The sequence below is a fragment of the Schistocerca americana genome, chromosome 8, assembly GCF_021461395.2.
Source record: "Schistocerca americana isolate TAMUIC-IGC-003095 chromosome 8, iqSchAmer2.1, whole genome shotgun sequence".
Classification (NCBI taxonomy): Eukaryota; Metazoa; Arthropoda; class Insecta; order Orthoptera; family Acrididae; genus Schistocerca; species Schistocerca americana.
The window spans coordinates 259,326,605-259,345,812 of NC_060126.1; the positions used below are offsets into that span (position 1 = coordinate 259,326,605).

At 37.8% G+C, this 19,208-nt stretch overlaps 1 protein-coding gene across 1 annotated transcript in view; it reads right to left on the minus strand.

The window, feature by feature from the left end:
- The window catches only part of LOC124545752 (ankyrin repeat domain-containing protein 50-like), a 53,268-nt gene that overhangs the window by 2,266 nt on the left and 31,794 nt on the right, over positions 1-19,208 (minus strand). The window contains exons 2-3 of the mRNA XM_047124695.1: positions 13,934-14,052; positions 5,982-6,166 (exon numbers count right to left, since the gene is read on the minus strand). Coding sequence (XP_046980651.1) covers positions 5,982-6,166; positions 13,934-14,052 — 304 coding nt within the window. The remainder of the gene's footprint in view (positions 1-5,981; positions 6,167-13,933; positions 14,053-19,208) is intronic.

Consider the following 19,208-nt stretch of genomic DNA (forward strand, 5'->3'; position numbering starts at 1 on the left):
ATGCATCTGTCTTATGATGCTTCTTGAAAATTGGAACGATCAGCACATTTTTCCAGTTGCTAGGTACCTTCCATTGCTCCAGTGACGTACTGTAGTGCTTCAAGAATTTCCGCATAAATTTTAGAACCACTCATCCTTGCGCGCGCTCGCAGATCAAGTAAGTCAACCGATGTGAGAGAGGTGTGAATTTTGCTTGCAATCCAATGTCACACCACTCCTTATTGTCACACAGTGTTAGAACGTGTCAACCAGTGAAAAGGACTCTAAAAAATGGGAATTTTGAGAGGAAATCAAAGCAGAAGATATGATGTGTTGCCATTGCAACCAGGTATAACAAGAGAACACTACTGTTTCATGGAATTGGATTTGGCCTAAAAGTTCAAATGATGAAAATCAATAAATGCAATAAAAGAGAAGACATAAGAAAGATATTATGGTAAAAGAAAAGAGAAGATTCCAACATATTAGACTAAGAAGATATATGGCGAGAATAATTCATCAAAGAAGATCTGTTGTGGGGAGTAAGTGGCTCTCTCTCATCGCAGGGACACAGACGCGGAAACCAGCCTACATCCAACGATGCCAGCACCAGTCTCCGATCACTGGTGCTGATTCCACGTACGCTCACAACACTGAAATCAACATTGAACACCACCGGCACCAGTGCTGTTCACTGGTGTTCTATCAAAACACCAATGCTTTCGTTTGGTAAGTTACAGCAGCTTTGTTTTTAGATCTATTTTTCCCACGTGGAGTGTGTCTGTATATATCTGTGTGTGTGTGTGTGTGTGTGTGTGTGTGTGTGTGGGCGCGCGCGCGCGAGCGAGCAAGCGCAAGTGTATACCTGTCCTTTTTCCACCTAAGGTAAGTCTTTCCGCTCCTGGGATTGAAATGACTCCTTACCCTCTCCCTTAAAACCCACATCCTTTCATCTTTCCCTCTCCTTCCCTCTTTCCTCATGAAGCAACTGTGGGTTGCGAAAGCTTGAATTCTGTGTGTGTGTGTGTGTGTGTGTGTGTGTGTGTGTGTGTGTCTATCAGAGGGAAACATTCCACATAGGAAAAATATATTTAAAAACAAAGAAGCTGTAACTTACCAAACGAAAGTGTTGGTATGTTGATAGAGACAATATAAACAATAAAAAACACACAAACACAATTTTCTAGCTTTTGCAACTCACAGCTGCTTCATCAGGAAAGAGGGAAGGAGAGGGAAAGACTAAAGGATGTGGGTTTTAAGGGAGAGGGTAAGGAGTCATTCCAATCCCAGGAGTGAAAAGACTTACCTTAGGGGGAAAAAGGACAGGTATACACTCGGCGCGCACCCACACACCCATCCGCACATATACACACACAGGCAACATATGTAAATGCAAAGAGGCTGGGCAGAGATGTCAGTCGAGGTGGAAGTACAGAGGCAAAGATGATGATGAATGACAGATGAGGTACGAGTGGCGGCAACTTGAAATTAGCGGAGGTTGAGGCCTGGTGGGTAACAGGAAGAGAGAATATATTGAAGGGCAAGTTCCCATCTCCGGAGTTCTGATAGGTTGGTGTCAGTGGGAAGTATCCAGATAACCCGGATGGTGTAGCACTGTGCCAAGATGTGCTGGCCGTGCACCAAGGCATGTTTAGCCACAGGGTGATCCTCATTACTAACAAACACTGTCTGCACAGAGATAGAGAGAGAGAGAGAGAGAGAGAGAGAGAGAGAGAGAGAGAGAGAGAGAGAGAGAGAGAACTATGATGCTTTCATATCACATCTATACATAAGTGTATATAAACTATGGTCACTCTACATCAGGTATACCTCTTCTTCATACTGTCAGTCATATTAATGTGCATTTCTGAACATGTCACCCATGCATGTGCTTATTGGTGGTGGTTCATGTGTGGCACCCTTTATCACTACTCTCTCTTGCTGCAGACTGTTGACATGATCATTTGCTTGTTCATGCCACAATGGTATGTTGAGCTTTAACTCAATTTTCATCTGTATCAATTCAATTTTTACTAAATCATTAGAGGCGCTGTACACTTGCATCACTTATTTACCCACGCTTTGTGCAGCAGCACATAATTCAGTGTTGAGTGATTCATTAATTTGCATCTCTTGTGTCCTTAACCAGGATGAAAAGTCATTTGCAAGTTGCCTGTCAAGACTTATGTTGATCTTACCCTCTGGCTCCACAACTAAATTCTGAAACTGAGTTGAGGGTCATTGTACGGATGTTTCCATTGCAGTTTGCACCATCTTGAGCACACCCATATTGTTCGTTATTTCTTGCATTGTATCTGGTGTACCTTGATGCATATCGTAATGCTGATATTTCAGAAAGTACACTCGCAAAATTCTCATTGATCTGACTATCTGATTGTCTTTGGCAACTTGATTAAAATTCTCATACACCTGTGCATCTAAACTTTTCACACACAGTCAAAATTATTTTCTAATTGTTTTGATCATCCCTTCACAACCTGTTCAAGTGTTCTGGTATTTTTTTTGGTTATCCCTTCACAATATTGCTTAGTATGGCATTCATTATAGTTTCTAATTTTTTATATAACATCGCAAATGGATTTACAGATGTTTGCTGAACTCTTTCACTTGGAGGAGGTTGTACTAGTACTTCACCTTTGATGGCAGCTTTGTCTGGAATTCCTATCTTTGGCTCTGCCATATTGCCGTTTTTGACATTTTCTTGACTCTGTAATTCTTCTCCAAAATTCATATTTTCTACCTTGCCAATTTTCATCATAACAGTTAATAATTCTGAGAACTAACTTAATCACTTTACTTATGTTTGCATGGATGTAAGTAATGCAGTTAACAAAAAAAATTCTTCAACTTTCAAGAAGATTCACATGACATTACAATGTCATATTGTGCAGATATCTTAACTAGATGGAATGCAATAGTAGTCATCTTAATGTCTTGACAACTGAGAACCAAACAGTTAGTATAATTAAAATTCTTAAAATTGTAAATTCAAAAATTTATCATGGGATTTGATATGTCCACTGGGAAATCTCAGTATTCATCACATATGATAGGAACAGATGTCTTCACCTGATATTTTTGTTATTTTCTCTTATGACTATATAGTATTTTTAATTTCATATAATTTTATTATTTCCAAATAAATGCAACTGATATTCCTTTCTTAATCCTTTCACTCATTTCTTTGTACACTTCTCCTCCAGTTAGGCACTGGATCAGGCTATTACATTCAACAAGGGAATTATTTGTAACACCATGTTGAAATATTTCCTTGATCTTTATTTCCCTAATGGAGGTGTTAGGAATAGGCTGTTGAAACAGTCTAGTAGTTGATCTCCAACTTTCGTATCTTGCTTACGTTTCTTGCTTGTGGTCACCATACAATACCAATGCTGCAAGGGTCCTGCTCTTCAGCACCCTTGAACTGTGGCACAGCTTCTTCTCCATGGACTTCAATCCATTGTGCTGAACATGCTGAAAGAGACTTTTCTTGTTCCAGTGGAACAACATACTCAGAAGATAAACTCGGCATATTTCGTATAATATACAACTCTAATGTCTCTTAATGACTCTACTACATGCGCGTAACATTCCATCTACAATTTGTCATGTGTCCATTTTCCACCCAACTCAGAACAGTAGTACAATACATTTGAACCAACGCTGTGATGTTTTCTTTGGCATCATGGAGGTCATGGGTGCTTCATGCCTCACCCTCATGGCCTCATGGAGAAAATGACACCACCTAACAGGTAGAAGTGCCAGCCATGGCCTGCATCGCCAATAGCACAGGATTACTGCAATTATGATCTGTACAAACTGTCTGCTGACCTCCCAAAAGTAGGATGCTTCCTACTTATTAACTACCTTAACCCACAAACATCTTTCATCATCCAATGAATATCTATGACATGGAACGTCTCATTCTACAAATGGTATGTTGCACCTATATATACATACAATAATTTTAATATTTTCGCAAGAACCATCCTGTTAAGGTTTCCAGTTGTAATATAGCTTTCTATCTTTCCTTTCTGGCAGGTAAAGTTGAAAAATATTTAAATTTTGATAAAAATATGCAATGCTTGGATAAAGGTTTGGCTTGGGGATACACGCCCTGCAAATTCAGTTGCACAGTTTGGTTAGTAATTAGTAATATTACACACATTGAGATACCATCACACTTTTACTTTACTTAATTACCATCATTTAAATTCATAATCCATCATACAAAACCTTTTGATGGATTAGACCCAGGTGGCTATTGAGTATCATTATTGTTTGAAGGCTTGTTGACCATGAAAATACATTACTGACTTCAACTTAAAAGTGGTAATGAATATTAATTTGGATTTCATAAAAACATATCAGCAGGTTTAACACATGGAGGATAAAATACCTAAAACATGCAGTGTGATAAACAGTCATTTTGTCTCCAAACACTGTGTGCACAATTTCCTGATATATCCACCATAAAAATATAAAATCCTCAAATGAAATTAATCTGGTAGCAACAATAGGCTTCTACAATAACTGCAGGCACCACTATTCATTAACAAAATGTTTTTTTATAAAAAAGATATAACAGAGGAATGACAACACTTACATCCCAATCCAACAAGTAATAAAAAAGAAGTGAGTATCCAGAACAGGAAGTTTCAGTTCCTAACACAGTACTTCTTTTTAAAAAACTGATTTATGATCAACATAGGTTCTTCAGTCACTGATATTACATATATGTTGTGTGCTATAAGAGTTTGATAGGTTGTTGGTTTCCTTGCTAAAATAATTTAAAAGTAAAGTATCTTTTTATATGATACACTTCACTATTATTGCCAGTCTGTTAATGGAAGATTTTTTAGTACATGCCATGGAGTCAGCAATACTGAAATCTGCATGCTTTTTTAGATAATCAGATGATACTTTTATTGTTTGAACTCATGAAAGCTAGAAGTTAAAAAGATTTTTAGAACATGAATATTCAGTTTACTATGGAGGAGGAAAAAGAGTGGCTACCTTCCCTTCTGGGGCTTACTGATTTGTATCTTCAGGCTGTCAACTGTCACCATCCAGCATAACATTGAAGGATACTTCATAATTTGGTTCATATAGCCCACTTATCTCAGACCCTGAGGGTTTGTAAGCTGAGTTATCCCAAGCCAGAGTCACCTTTCACCATAACTATTATAGCGGAAGGCAGATCAGACACTTGTTGCACTATCAAACCACCCTGAATTGGTGAATGATGACCAAAGTGGCACCAAAGTCTACACCTTTTTGTCTTATGCAGGTAGCATTTCCAACAGAATTGGTCACATCCTGCAAAAACATGGTGTTAAGTATGGTTTTTAACTATTAACTAAGATAGGGCCTTTTTAATGTTTGTAAAGGATGATCTCTTTTTGCGTAAGCTGGGTTTCTACATTATCTCTTGCAATTGTGGCATGTTATACATTGGCCACACCATCAGGACCGTGGTGGACCATTGTGTTGAGCATAACAGATACAAACACTTACAACAGCCAAGGCAACCTGCTATTGCAGAGCAATGTCTTGGCACCAGTCATATTGTGGAATAACACAGAGATTCTGGTGTGCACTTCCAGCCACTTGTGTAGCCTGAGAAAAAATGTTCTGCGTTTAACAAGGCAGGGCACTGTGTCAGCTGAGAAGAGGGGGGTTGATGCTGAACAGTCTCCCTGGAGTCGAGGGACGCAATGGCAAAGCCGTTCTCACGTCTGGCAAGAGTGATGATGAGGAGTGATAGGTAGCGGAGGAGGAAGTGGGGTTGGGGGGGGGGGGGGAGGAGTTCCCCAGAAATTCTCTACAACTACAAACATGTATATATTCACATAATTATAAAATATTTTTTTCTCAAGATTATTAGATGTAGTTCCTGATGTTCAGCAAGGTTGATAATTTCATAATAAAACTCCAAAAATCAAATTCTCAAAGCTGATGCATTGAATCTTCTGACTTACCTGCAGCAGCCTGCACCATATTAACAATGCCAGGATACCCATTATAAACCTCAGCATAATCAACAGCTGTTCGACCTTTCTTTGTTTTTGAAGTTGGATTCGCACCAGAATTCAATAAAGTGAACACCATATCTTCTCGTGAACACTCTATTGCCACTATCAGAGGTGTCTTGCCAGTTATGTCACTGCACAACCAACAAATATTACACAAATGTATTATTTGTAGTATGATAGTATTACAATTACAGTGGAACATCATTTATCTGAAAATCAGCTGACCAAATGATCAGCTAACTGAACTATTAGTCAAGTGTGAATGTTTTCATCCTCCTCTCCCATACCAATTCTGAGTTTCCAATAATAGTAACCATTTGCTGTGTCAGCGTTTTCCTGTGTAAAGTAAACTTGTGGTATAAAATGCCTAAATGTAAATATTTTGTCCTTTCTATGAGAGAGAAATGTGTGATTAATAAAAGGTTGGAAAAGGTGAATCTGCAACCACATTATCTAATGAGTAAAGGTTTGGCAAGTTACATAAGTTGACAGTTATGGATATAAGAAAACAAAAGATGACCATATCTAAGTTTGCTTAAACTGATGAATCGACAAGTCTAAAGTGCTCACCACAAATACACATCCAGATGATGCTGTTTACCAGTGGTTTGTACAAAAAAGATCACAAGCAGAACCAATCTCTGGTCCAATTCAGTTTAAGGAAAATTTTGGAGGCCCATAAATTTTGAAGCAATCATGGGTTCATTAAAATGCTTTAAGTCAAGACACAGCTTTCATGAGTTTCAGATACAAGGAGGAAAAACTGTCTGTCTGGTGATTATTCAGCAGCTGATTCTTTCACAACACACTAAGGGATGTACTGATGGAAGAAGATTGTCCTCTCTAAAATTTTTACCATTCCAATGAAATTGGGCTCAACAGGAAAGCTTTACCAAGAACAATTCTTGTTTCATGTCACAAATAGCAGCAACCAGTTCTAAAATAAGCAAGGACCATATTACTGCTTTAGCTTGTCCTAAGGCTACTGGCAGCCACCAATTGTCTATACTCATCATTTGTAAGAGTAAGAAATCATATTGTTTCAAACACATTAATATATCTGTGATGCCATGAAAGAGTGCCTGGATGGATAGTTCAATATACACACAATAATTTATGGAAGTTTTTGTACCTTCCGTAAAAGTTCATCAGTTAAAGAATGACAAAAGGGAGGAAACATTGTTCCTTGACAATGCACCAACTCACCCATATGTGATAACTTAAATGAAAAGGATGAGCTCATAGTAGCGATGTTTCATCCATACAAAGTAAACTACTCATTCTTGCCCATGGATCAAGGATGAGACTTTAAAGCAGTATTACAGAAAAGATTTGTCACATAACCTGCTATTAGAAAAAAGAAGAGGAAGGAGAGCAATGTCTGTTAAGAAATAATAAAAATATTTATTGTAAGATGCTTTCTACATGATCAGAACAGTATGGGATAGTGTAAAGGAACACAAACTGAAAAAAAGCATCTAATAATACATTGGGTATGGCACACAACTGTTAAAGTCTGACTGAAAACAATTAACAGAGGACATGTCCAACATGCTCAATATGTTAAAAGAACTCAATTGCCATGAATCTGATGAAGACATTCAAAAATGAATAAGCATCATCAATACAGGCCAGGACACCGAATCATCAGGACAGCAAAATTGTAAACCTCATCACTGATAAAGCTGACGTTCATCAACTACTAGTCTGGAAAATGAATATGAAAATCTACTGGCTGCTTCTGAAAATTTACATGTTAAGATACTGGCTTATAACAGGTTGAAGTTTAAGCTGGAATTGTGCGTTTTTGTTGCTTTTAAGGGGATAGGCTTGTTTAGGCAGACCACAATTAGGGATTTTTAAATGTTAATTCTATACATATATGCTGCACATAGAAAATGCAAATTTATGGCATATTTTTGTTTACTAGACTGTACTACATATGTTCCTACTATACTTGCCTTTCCAATAAGAGATTTGGTGTCATAAATCTATGTAATTTTTATTGGTAAATGAAAGTATACAATTCAATTATCTGAATAAACTGATTTTTCCAACATCCATGTCTTCCAATTAGTCCAGATAATTGATGCTCTACCATACTACTTCTCTAAAGCCTGGAATCATCTCAGACAAAATTGCTTTAAAAAAGATAACATGCAAATGAATCTATTTTATATTAATTTTTTGAAAAGAAAAAGCAAACTATACTTACCACAAAATCTTGCCAATATAGGAGCTTAACGATTATCAAAAATTCAGGCCCATGGGGTCAAATTAAGACAGCAAAACAGAGTAAACTTCTAAGTTAACACTGTGATGGTTTAAGAGTTTAGCTTCCATTCAAAAACAGATTTTACAAAAATCAGCACTTGTGACATTGTAAAGTGAATGAGACTAAGTTTATAATTTTTTTTTCATTTATTTATCCAGTCTGTAATTTTATTTTTACTTAAAAAGTTCATTCACAAGACATTTTGTTTTTCTCCAAAAATTGGACACTGAAGGAAATATTCTTATATACCATGTGCAATCTGAGTGTGTGGGCAGGTCATGAGTCATGCCTGAATGGCTCAGATGGTAGAGTTGGTGGTGTTGCATACCATTCCACAGGAATGATTTATATCCCACATTCTTATCAATTAATGATACTTATAAATGAAAATCATAAGTTATTGTGGAAGAGAGTACAAATATTATGCATATCTCTTATTTGCATGTGGAGAATCATACCAAGGGATGACATCTTCAAGATGGGACAGTGACTGCAGTAGCTTCTTGAGAGGAAGACTTTGAGAGATGAACTACTTTCTCTGTGGTTTTTTGCCCCCTCATAACAAAATTGTATTATGTCTGGAACATGTCATCTTCAACTCTCAGTAATGAGTTGGTGAAACTAATGCTGACAAGGGGAAAGGCCTCAGACACAGCCAAATGATTTGGCCCATAGTTATCAAATCACTTGCATACAACCTCAAATTAAAGGCTAAGATATTTTGCCTCAGCACAATTTCTCAAAAACTGGAGTATGTTAAGCCAAAATATCTTACAGTCCTTCATTTTAGGTTATATACAATTGACTTGCCAAATATTAGCCAAATCATTCGGTCATGCCCGAGGCCTTTCCCCTCGTGAGATGCATCATAAGAATACCCACTTTAAAAAAATGTTTCCACAACACATGCATGGAGTTTATATGACTAAAGCTCCATAACTATTGAAATCAAACAACGGAAAACCCAGGAAGGAATGTAACAGTATTATGAAAGGAAAGTTGCTACCCGCCAACTCATACACATCTGCAGTCTCAGGCAACTGGAACCACACTGCGAGCAGCCAGCACCAGTGAATGATAGGCGTGGTGACTGGGTGGGGGTAAGGAGGAGGCTGGGGCAGAGAGGGGAAGGGATAGTATGGTGGGGATGGTGGACAGTGAAGTGCTGCAGATTAGATGGAGGGAAGGGGAGAGGTGAGGAGGAGGAGGGGGGAGGGGGGGTATTAAGTAGTGGAAAACGAGTGTGATGGTGGAATGATGGCCGTGAAGTGTTGGAATGGAAACAGAGAGGGGGCTGGTTGGGTGAGGACAGTAACTAATGAAAATTGAGGCCACGAGGGTTATGGGGATGTAGGATGTATTGCAGGGAAAGTTCCCATCTGTGCAATTCAGAAAAGTTGGTGTTTGTGGGAAGGATCCGCATGGCACAGGCTGTAAAGCAGTCATTGAAATGAAGGATGTCATGTTTGGAGCATGTTCAGCAACAGAGTGGTCCACTTGTTTCTTGGCCACAGTTTGTCAGTGGCCATTCATGTGGACAGACAGCTTGGTTGTTGTCATGCCTACATAGAATGCAGCACAGTGGTTGCAGCTTAGCTTGTAGATCGCATGACTGATTTCACATGTAGCCCTGCCTTTGATGGGATAGTTGATATATGTGACCGGACTGGAGGAGGAGGAGGAGGAGGAGGAGGAGGAGGAGGAGGTGGTGGTGGTGGTGGTAGGATGTATGGAACAGGTCTTGCATCTATGTCTATTACAGGGGTATGAAACATGAGAAACGTGGCTGGAAGCAGGGGTTGTCTAAGGATGGACGATTATATTGTGTAGGTTCAGTGGATGGCAGAATACCACTGTGGGCAGGACAGTGGGGGCAGGACATTTTTCATTTCAGGGCATGACGAGAGGTAGAGAAATGTCCTGCCCACTATCCTTACCACCCCTCCCACAGTGGTATTCCACCATCCACCAAACCTACACAATACAAGGTCTGTCCAAAAGTATCTGACCTTTGATTTTCCCCCACAAAATAGAGATGATAACATGGCACCACTGTACACAGTAAAGGAAGAGACCTTTACGTGCATGCATGAATTTTGTCCCAGCCTTCCAGTGTGGCAGTCTCTGCCTGTCTGTCACTGAATGAGATGCTACACAATGTGTTCTCACTCAAGTTGATTGAATGTGTTAAGGAAAGATACTGCATCAAGTTGTCTAAAGCTTGGTGATTCTCAAAGCGAAACACTTCTTAAGATTCAGCAGCTGTTTGGAGAAGATGTGATGGGTGTAACACAAATTAAGGAGAGGTTAAGCCAATTCAAAAATGGCTACACGTCAGCAGAGAGTGGCCAGCATTCTGGCAGGCTCCAAACTGCTTGGAGTGCAGCTGTTGTCTAGAGGGTGCAAAATTTGGTGATGGCAGATCGTTGTCTGACTGTGCAGGAGATTGCACAAGAGGTTGGAGTTAGTAAAGATTCTGCACATGCAATTTTGCATGATGATTTGAACATGCGCTGAGTGGATGTGAAATTTGTGCCCAAGTTGTTGTCACAGGAACAAAAAGACCTCTGTTTTGACATTTCACAGGGCCTTCTGGACACCACCAGCACTGATCCTGGGTTTCTGAACACTGTGATAACTGGAGATGAGTCATGGGTGTACAGGTATGACCCAGAACCAAAAAGACAGTAGTCACAATGGAAGCATCCTGAGTCTCCAAGGCCGAAGAAAGTGTGGCAGGTGCAAAGCAAAATCAAGGTGACTGTCAACTTTGATGTCTGTGGAATTGTGCATCACGGAAGGACAAACAGTGACAAAGGAGTACCATCATGATGTTCTCCAGTGACTCCATGACATAGTTCGGTGCAAAAGATCAGACATGTGGATGGCGAAAAACTGGAAACTGCATCATAACAACGCCCCTGCACATTCATCCCACTTGATCCAAAATTTATTGGCCAAACATGGACTTACAGCTGTTCACCAACCTCCCTACTATCCAGACATGGCTCTTTGTGACTTTTGGTTGTTTCCAATTGAAGATACCACTGAAAGGATCCAGTTTTGAGAGTAGATAAGAGAATGCGGAACACAACGATGGAACTGAACACAATTCCAAAAGAAGATTCCAGAAGTGTTTCGGTGGGCTAAGTGTGTGCAAGCACAAGGGGCCTACTTTGAAGTGGATTAAGGTCCCAACCCCATCAAGCATTTGAAATATTTTTTCTGGCCAAAGGTCGGATACTTTTTAGACAGGCCTCGTATACTCATCCATCCTTACACAATCCCTGCTTCCAACCCCTTACCTCATGGCTGTAATAGAACTAGATGTAAGACCTGTCCCATCATCCTTCCACCACCACCTCCAACAGACTGATCATGACCACCACTTATCCCATCAAAGGCAGGGTTACCTGTGAAACCAGTCTCGTGATCTACAAGCTAAGCTGCAACCACTGTGTTGCATTCTGTGTGGGCAAAACAACAAACAAGCTATCTGTCCACACAAATGGCCTCATTCAAATTGTAGCTAAGAAATAAGTGGACCACCCTGTTGTTGAGCACATTGCCCAACACAACATCCTTCATTTCAATGACTGCTTCACAGCATGTGCGAAATGGATCCTTCCCACCAATACCAGCTTTTATGAACTGCATAGGTGGGAACTTTCCCTACGATACATCCTACATTCCTGTAACCCTCCTGGCCTCAATCTTTGTTAGTCACCATCCTCACCCATCCAGCCCCTTCCCTGTTCCTATTCCAGCACTACACAGCCATCATTCCACCATCACACAGAGTCTTTATTTCTCTCCTTTTCTGCTATTCCCCCCACTCCCATCGCATCTATTGTTGACAAAGGCCTTACTGGGCAAATGATTTAGTTGTGACAGTCTTTTTGTTGTGCCTATCTGCAACTCAGCATCTCCGCTATAGTGTGAGCAGCAACTTTCCTTTCTTTTGAACGATTAATTTTGGCAAAATATGCATTTTACAAAAGATTTAATTGCAGAGATATAAGAATATCATGATTGCTACCCTTGCCAGCGAGTTACCTATTAACAGGCTTAGTTTCTATAGCTGCCTTCTCTGACAAACAGTGCACTGTCAAGTCACACCGACAATGTAACTTAGTAGCAAGCATGAAAATCAGTGGTGGAGTGAGGTTGTCTGTCATTTCAATAGTTATAATATTATGAAATCATATTACATTTACAAACATCCTCTCTAGGCCAAAAGACAACACTAAACCCGAAGTCTGTGGCTTTTCCATATTTTTCAGTATGAACAACAGTCCAACTCTTTCACATTCTGAAAGTTTACAGCAATTTAGGGTTTGACTTGGCGTGATTTTGGTTACCGATATCCAGGTAGTTACATTATTATAAATATAAGTGAAGCTATCATGAAAAACAAAACACACACAAATTGGCTGTATAACAAGCATGTAGAAAGATACAACATCTGTAAAAACTCAGTAAATATACAATAGTACATTAAGAAAATGAGAGGGTGTGTTCCATAAAATTTTGGATGTGCAGCCACATAAATTTCACTTCTGGTATTTTGGATATATACTAATCAGCCACCTTCAGAGTGAGCCAGGCGACTGACAGTCAGGCGCTTGCTCTGTCCTTTTAAACTTGCTGTCTGTGGGTTTAAAAGGCTGGAACAAGTGCTAGTGTGTTAGTCACCTGGCTCAGTTTGAAGGTGGCTGGAAGGCATACAGCCAAAATATCAGAAGAAGTGAAATTTATGTAGTTCCACACCTGAAATTTTATGGACCAATCATTGCACTGTGAAAATATGAAGATCTATATCAATTGAGGTGTGTGTGTATATAATTATGTTTAGTATTATCTGCACTGATAATATGTCAAGTGTAAATAAAGCAGTGTTCAAAGTCTGTTCAGAAAATTTTTAGAAGACACACAGTGTGTAAATAATCAAGAGTGGAACATTGTAACCACAATGTATATAGGTTGCAAACAAAAATACTGGTTTTAAATCTACAATTTTTCAGGTGTTCAATGCCTAGAAACTATCAAAAACACGATTAAATTTAGATTTTGCTTTCCCCAAATCATGTTAGAATATTCCCAACCAAAATACTATTAATAAACAAGATGTATATAAACCACAATAAATTAGTAAAAGTCTCTGCACTTTCATTCAGTAGTTTTGTTTTAATGGGTGATATTAAGTAAGCTGTTGTCTATGTGGTAATATCAGCTGCCCTCACATGTCTGACTTGTTAGGGTTAGCATGTGACTTCATCTGCACTCTCCCCTCTCCCAAGCTGTACCAACAGCATAATCAACAAAGGATGTCTTGTTCATAAAAGAGAAACTCACCAGGTGATACTGAAAATACTAACAGTCTTTCCAAAAGAGGTACAATCACATGATTTAAATTAATTTCTACTTAATATGGTTGAGGACTGGGTACCACTGCTATCATTGTGATTTCACGATACACATGACGTTAGATTAGATATCTAAAAATTCTCTTCTCCAAAGCAGCATCCTTTTATTAAAACACACTGCACTAGTCCATCTTTGTGTTTTTATTACTGGTGCAACATAAATACTGTAATTTAACAAAAATACACAGTAAACTTACGCTACATTGACGTTGCAACCCTTCTGCACAAGCATTTTTACTATGTCAGGTGTTCCAAAGTAAACAGCATGCATCAGGGGAGTCCAACCATAAAAGTCCCAACTGTCAAGACCTAGATTCTGAAATTCAAATCCATTTCATTAAATTAATTTTCCATAAAAATTATAGAGAAAAAAATCAATTTAGGCCACTTGAAGTCCATATTCTAATATGTTTAAGGTACAGGAGTTTTGTTTCAGTATGTATCAGTCTCTTCATTTTACATTTCAGTGCAGTGCAGAGTTGATAAATTAAACTTATCATTTCTGTACCATAAATTCCGATGAAGTAATTTTAGATTTACTACAGGAGTCGAAAAAAGCTACTAGTAAATTTCTATTCTAATTAAAATGTGGAATGAGAAACATTTCAGTATAATTTTCATTTCACAAAACTAATTCTTCAAACCATAAATTATTGTAATTGTAAGACTGATTACTATGTATTTCTTAGATACTTTGTTGTATTGTATGTTCTTTGCATAAAATAGTATATCTTTGGAATGTGTGGTGAGTGTTTGCTGCACAAGCAGAGTGGAAAGATGTGTTTAAAACATTTTTATGCTCAATAGATGGTAAGTAATCCCAAGACCTATGAACACTTGATGCAGTGCTTCATTCCTAAAATTTGAGGTACTGGAATGGACCTCTTCAACACACTGAAATTTAGATTTTAAAACAATTTATTACAATCAAAACAATAAAACATAAGTTTTAATGTAAATAACATGTGCTACTATCTGTCCCCATAGCAGTGTCATTTTGCTCTCTAGTTCTGCTCAATATATACTAGAGATAAATCTGTAGTCTTCATGACTATGAAATGTTTTCAATTGCTGCCACCCACAACAATCTAACATCTGCATTCTAGCTGCTTGGTGAACATGTGCCCAGTATTAATAAGCCCCTTAAAGTCGAATGTTGTGAACTCACATCATACCAGTGCTGTGTTAATAACTGGCAGGTTAACAGTTGTTTGAATGCCAGTGCCAGTAGATGCTGATTCTTCACGAAGCTGTAAATGCTTCTGATAAGTGAAAAGAAGATCTGTAAATGGTAGGTCCAACAAGACATCTTGGTAACATTACTAAATGCCTTGTTGGAGAACTACCTACGACATACGGTTTGGAAGCCCACTCATGATTGAACTACGTTAGATCTAATGGCAACGAATGGACCTGACCTCTCTGAAGCTGTACATATTGAAACTAGTATCAGTAATCATGACAGGGTTGTAACAATGATTACTGAATTACAAAGATAAAGAGGCATTAGGGAACTCAAACATTTAGCTTTGGAAGGAGAATGTAGAGGAACAGTGGCTCATACTCGATAGAACAGCTAACCGTGTATTTTATATATATTCCTAGGAATAATTCATGATGAGAGAGACCCTACTTGGTATACGGTCACTATAAAGAAACTTGTAACCAGATACTTCTGCATACTAGACATAAAACAAAGCATATGGTTATAGACAGAGAAAAACTGAATGAAACACACTTGGCTGTCAAGAGGGCAATGTATGAAGAATTCAACAACTAAAGCAGTATTATTGGAAGAAAGAAAGAAAAACCTTGTGGTTGTATGCAATGGTTGTTAGCGGTACCAAAGTTGATGTCCAGACAGTCCTGGACTGAGACAGAAAGTGAAACAATGTGACAAATCAAAAGCAGAAATGCTAAACATTTTCATATTGCCCTTTACAAAGAAAAGTCCCAGTGTATTGCCTCAGTATAATTCCTGCACCTCTGCAGAGATGAGTGATACAGATATTAGTGTCAGTGGTGTTGAGAAGCAACTGAAATTGTTAAGACTGAATAAAGCCTCAGAAACACGATAAAACCCCTATCAGATTCTGCACCAAATATGTTGCTGCACTTGCCTGTATGTTAACCATAATCTATCATAGACCACTTTAACAAAAAAATCATGCTAAAGTAGTTGGAAAAAAGCACAGGTCATAGCTGTCTACAAGAAGGGTAGCAGAAGTGAGCCATAAAACTGCTATCTAATATCCCTGACATCAATTTCTTGTAGAATCTTAGAGGAGATCATTCTGGTCAAGATCTCATTATGATTGAACTCAGAATATGTTCTAAGCCAACCAGTGGAGATTCAGAAACCTCAGTCATTTGAAACTCAATCTGCACTTCTTTCACATGACATTCCAAATATTATGGATCAAGGCAGTTAAACACAGTATTTTTTGATTTCTAAAAAGCATTTGGCACAGTACGTCTATGGTTATTATTGAAACTATGATCATATGGTGCATGAAGTGAAATTTGTGACTGGACTGAGCAAAGGGGGATGCCTTGGACAGGGAATTGACAGATGAAGTAACTCGAGGTGTGCCTCAGGGAAGTATGTTGGGATCCTTGTCATTCATGCTGTATGTTAATGATCTGGCAGGCAATAATAAGAATGATGATAATAATAATAATAATAATAATAATAGTAACTACTGGTTTATATAGGAGCACTCACTACACTAAATATACACACTAGGCAGAGATCAGAACCAACCAACACACAGAAGAAACCCACAAAACCAGCATGGCACCACAGGCTACAGATCAGAATACAAAAACTGAGAAGAGACGTCGGACAGCTAACACAATTTATAAGAAATGAAATGTCAGAAAAAAAAAAAAAAAAAAAAAAAAAAAAAAAAAAAAAAAAAAAAAAAAAAAAAAAACGAAAAAGGTTAGGTAAAATCTCACAACAAGAAGTGATAGAGCAATTAGATGAAAAGAAGCAGAAATTACAAGCAATGGCCAAACGACTTAGAAGATACAAAAAAAGTGAAAATAGAAGGAAACAAAACCAAACATTCAACACAAACCAAAAGAAATTTTACCAGACAATAGATAAGACACACATTAAAATAGACAATCCACGAAACGTAACAGACATGGAACACTTCTGGAGCAACATATGGTCAAACCCAGTACAACACAACAGGCATGCATGCTGGATACAAGCAGAAACAGATACATACAAGATGATACCACAAATGCCTGAAGCGATAATTTTGCAACATGAAGTCACCCAAGCAATTAATTCTACTCACAATTGGAAAGCCCCTGGAAAAGATAAAATAGCAAATTTCTGGCTAAAGAAATTCACCTCAACACATTCACATATAACTAAATTATTTAACAGTTACATTGCAGACCCATACACATTCCCTGATACACTTACACATGGAATAACTTATCTGAAACCTAAAGATCAAACAGACACAGCAAACCCAGCTAAATATCGCCCCATAACATGCCTACCAACAATATACAAAATATTAACCTCCGTCATTACACAGAAATTAATGACACATACAACACAGAACAAAATTATAAATGAAGAACAAAAAGGCTGTTGCAAAGGAGCACGAGGATGTAAAGAGCAACTGATAATAGATGCAGAGGTGACATATCAAGCTAAAACTAAACAAAGGTCACTACACTATGCATACATTGATTACCAAAAAGCTTTTGATAGTGTACCCCACTCATGGTTACTACAAATATTGGAAATATACAAAGTAGATCCTAAATTGATACAGTTCCTAAACATAGTAATGAAAAATTGGAAAACCACACTTAATATCCAAACAAATTCAAATAATATCACATCACAGCCAATACAGATTCAGCGTGGAATATACCAAGGAGACTCATTAAATCCTTTCTGGTTCTGCCTTGCTCTGAACCCACTATCCAACATGCTAAATAATACAAATTATGGATACAATATTACTGGAACATACCCACACAAAATCACACATTTGCTATACACGGATGATCTAAAACTACTGGCAGCAACAAATCAACAACTCAACCAATTACTAAAGATGACAGAAGTATTCAGCAATGATATAAATATGGCTTTTGGAACAGACAAATGTATGAAAAATAGCATAGTCAAGGGAAAACACACTAAACAAGAAGATTACATATTGGATAACCACAACGACTGCATAGAAGCGATGGAAAAAACAGATGCCTATAAATATCTAGGATACAGACAAAAAATAGGAATAGATAATACAAATATTAAAGAAGAACTAAAAGAAAAATATAGACAAAGATTAACAAAAATACTGAAAACAGAATTGACAGCAAGAAACAAGACAAAAGCTATAAATACTTATGCTATACCAATATTGACCTACTCATTTGGAGTAGTGAAATGGAGTAACACAGACCTAGAAGCACTCAATACACTTACACGATCACAACGCCACAAATATAGAATACATCACATACATTCAGCAATTGAAAGATTCACATTAAGCAGAAAGGAAGGAGGAAGGGGATTTATCGACATAAAAAAACCTACATTATGGACAGGTAGACAATTTAAGAAAATTCTTTCTAGAAAGGGCAGAAACTAGCAAAATACACAAAGCAATCACTCATATGAATACATCGGCTACACCACTGCAATTTCATAACCACTTCTACAACCCTTTAGATCACATAACATCAACAGATATGAAGAAAGTAAATTGGAAAAAGAAAACACTACATGGCAAGCACCCGTATCATCTATCACAGCCACACATCGATCAAGACGCATCCAACACATGGCTAAGAAAAGGCAATATATACAGTGAGATGGAAGGATTTATGATTGCAATACAGGATCAAACAATAGACACCAGATATTACAGCAAGCATATTATTAAAGATCCCAATACCACAACAGATAAATGCAGACTTTGCAAACAACAAATAGAAACAGTAGATCACATCACAAGCAGATGTACAATACTAGCAAATACAGAATACACCAGAAGACATGACAATGTAGCAAAAATAATACATCAACAACTTGCCATACAACATGAACTAATAAAACAACACATTCCCACATACAAGTATGCACCACAAAATGTACTGGAGAATGATGAATACAAATTATACTGGAACAGAACCATTATAACAGATAAAACACCACCACATAACAAACCTGACATCATACTCACCAATAAAAAGAAAAAAATTAACAACTAATCAAAGTATCCATACCCAATACAACAAATATACAGAAGAAAACAGGAGAAAAAATTGAAAAATACGTACATCTGGCTGAGGAAGTCAAGGGTATGTGGCATCAGGATAAAGTTGACATTATACCAATTATACTATCAACTATAGGAGTCATTCCACACAATATCCACCAGTACATCAACGCAATACAGCTACATCCAAACGTATATATACAACTAA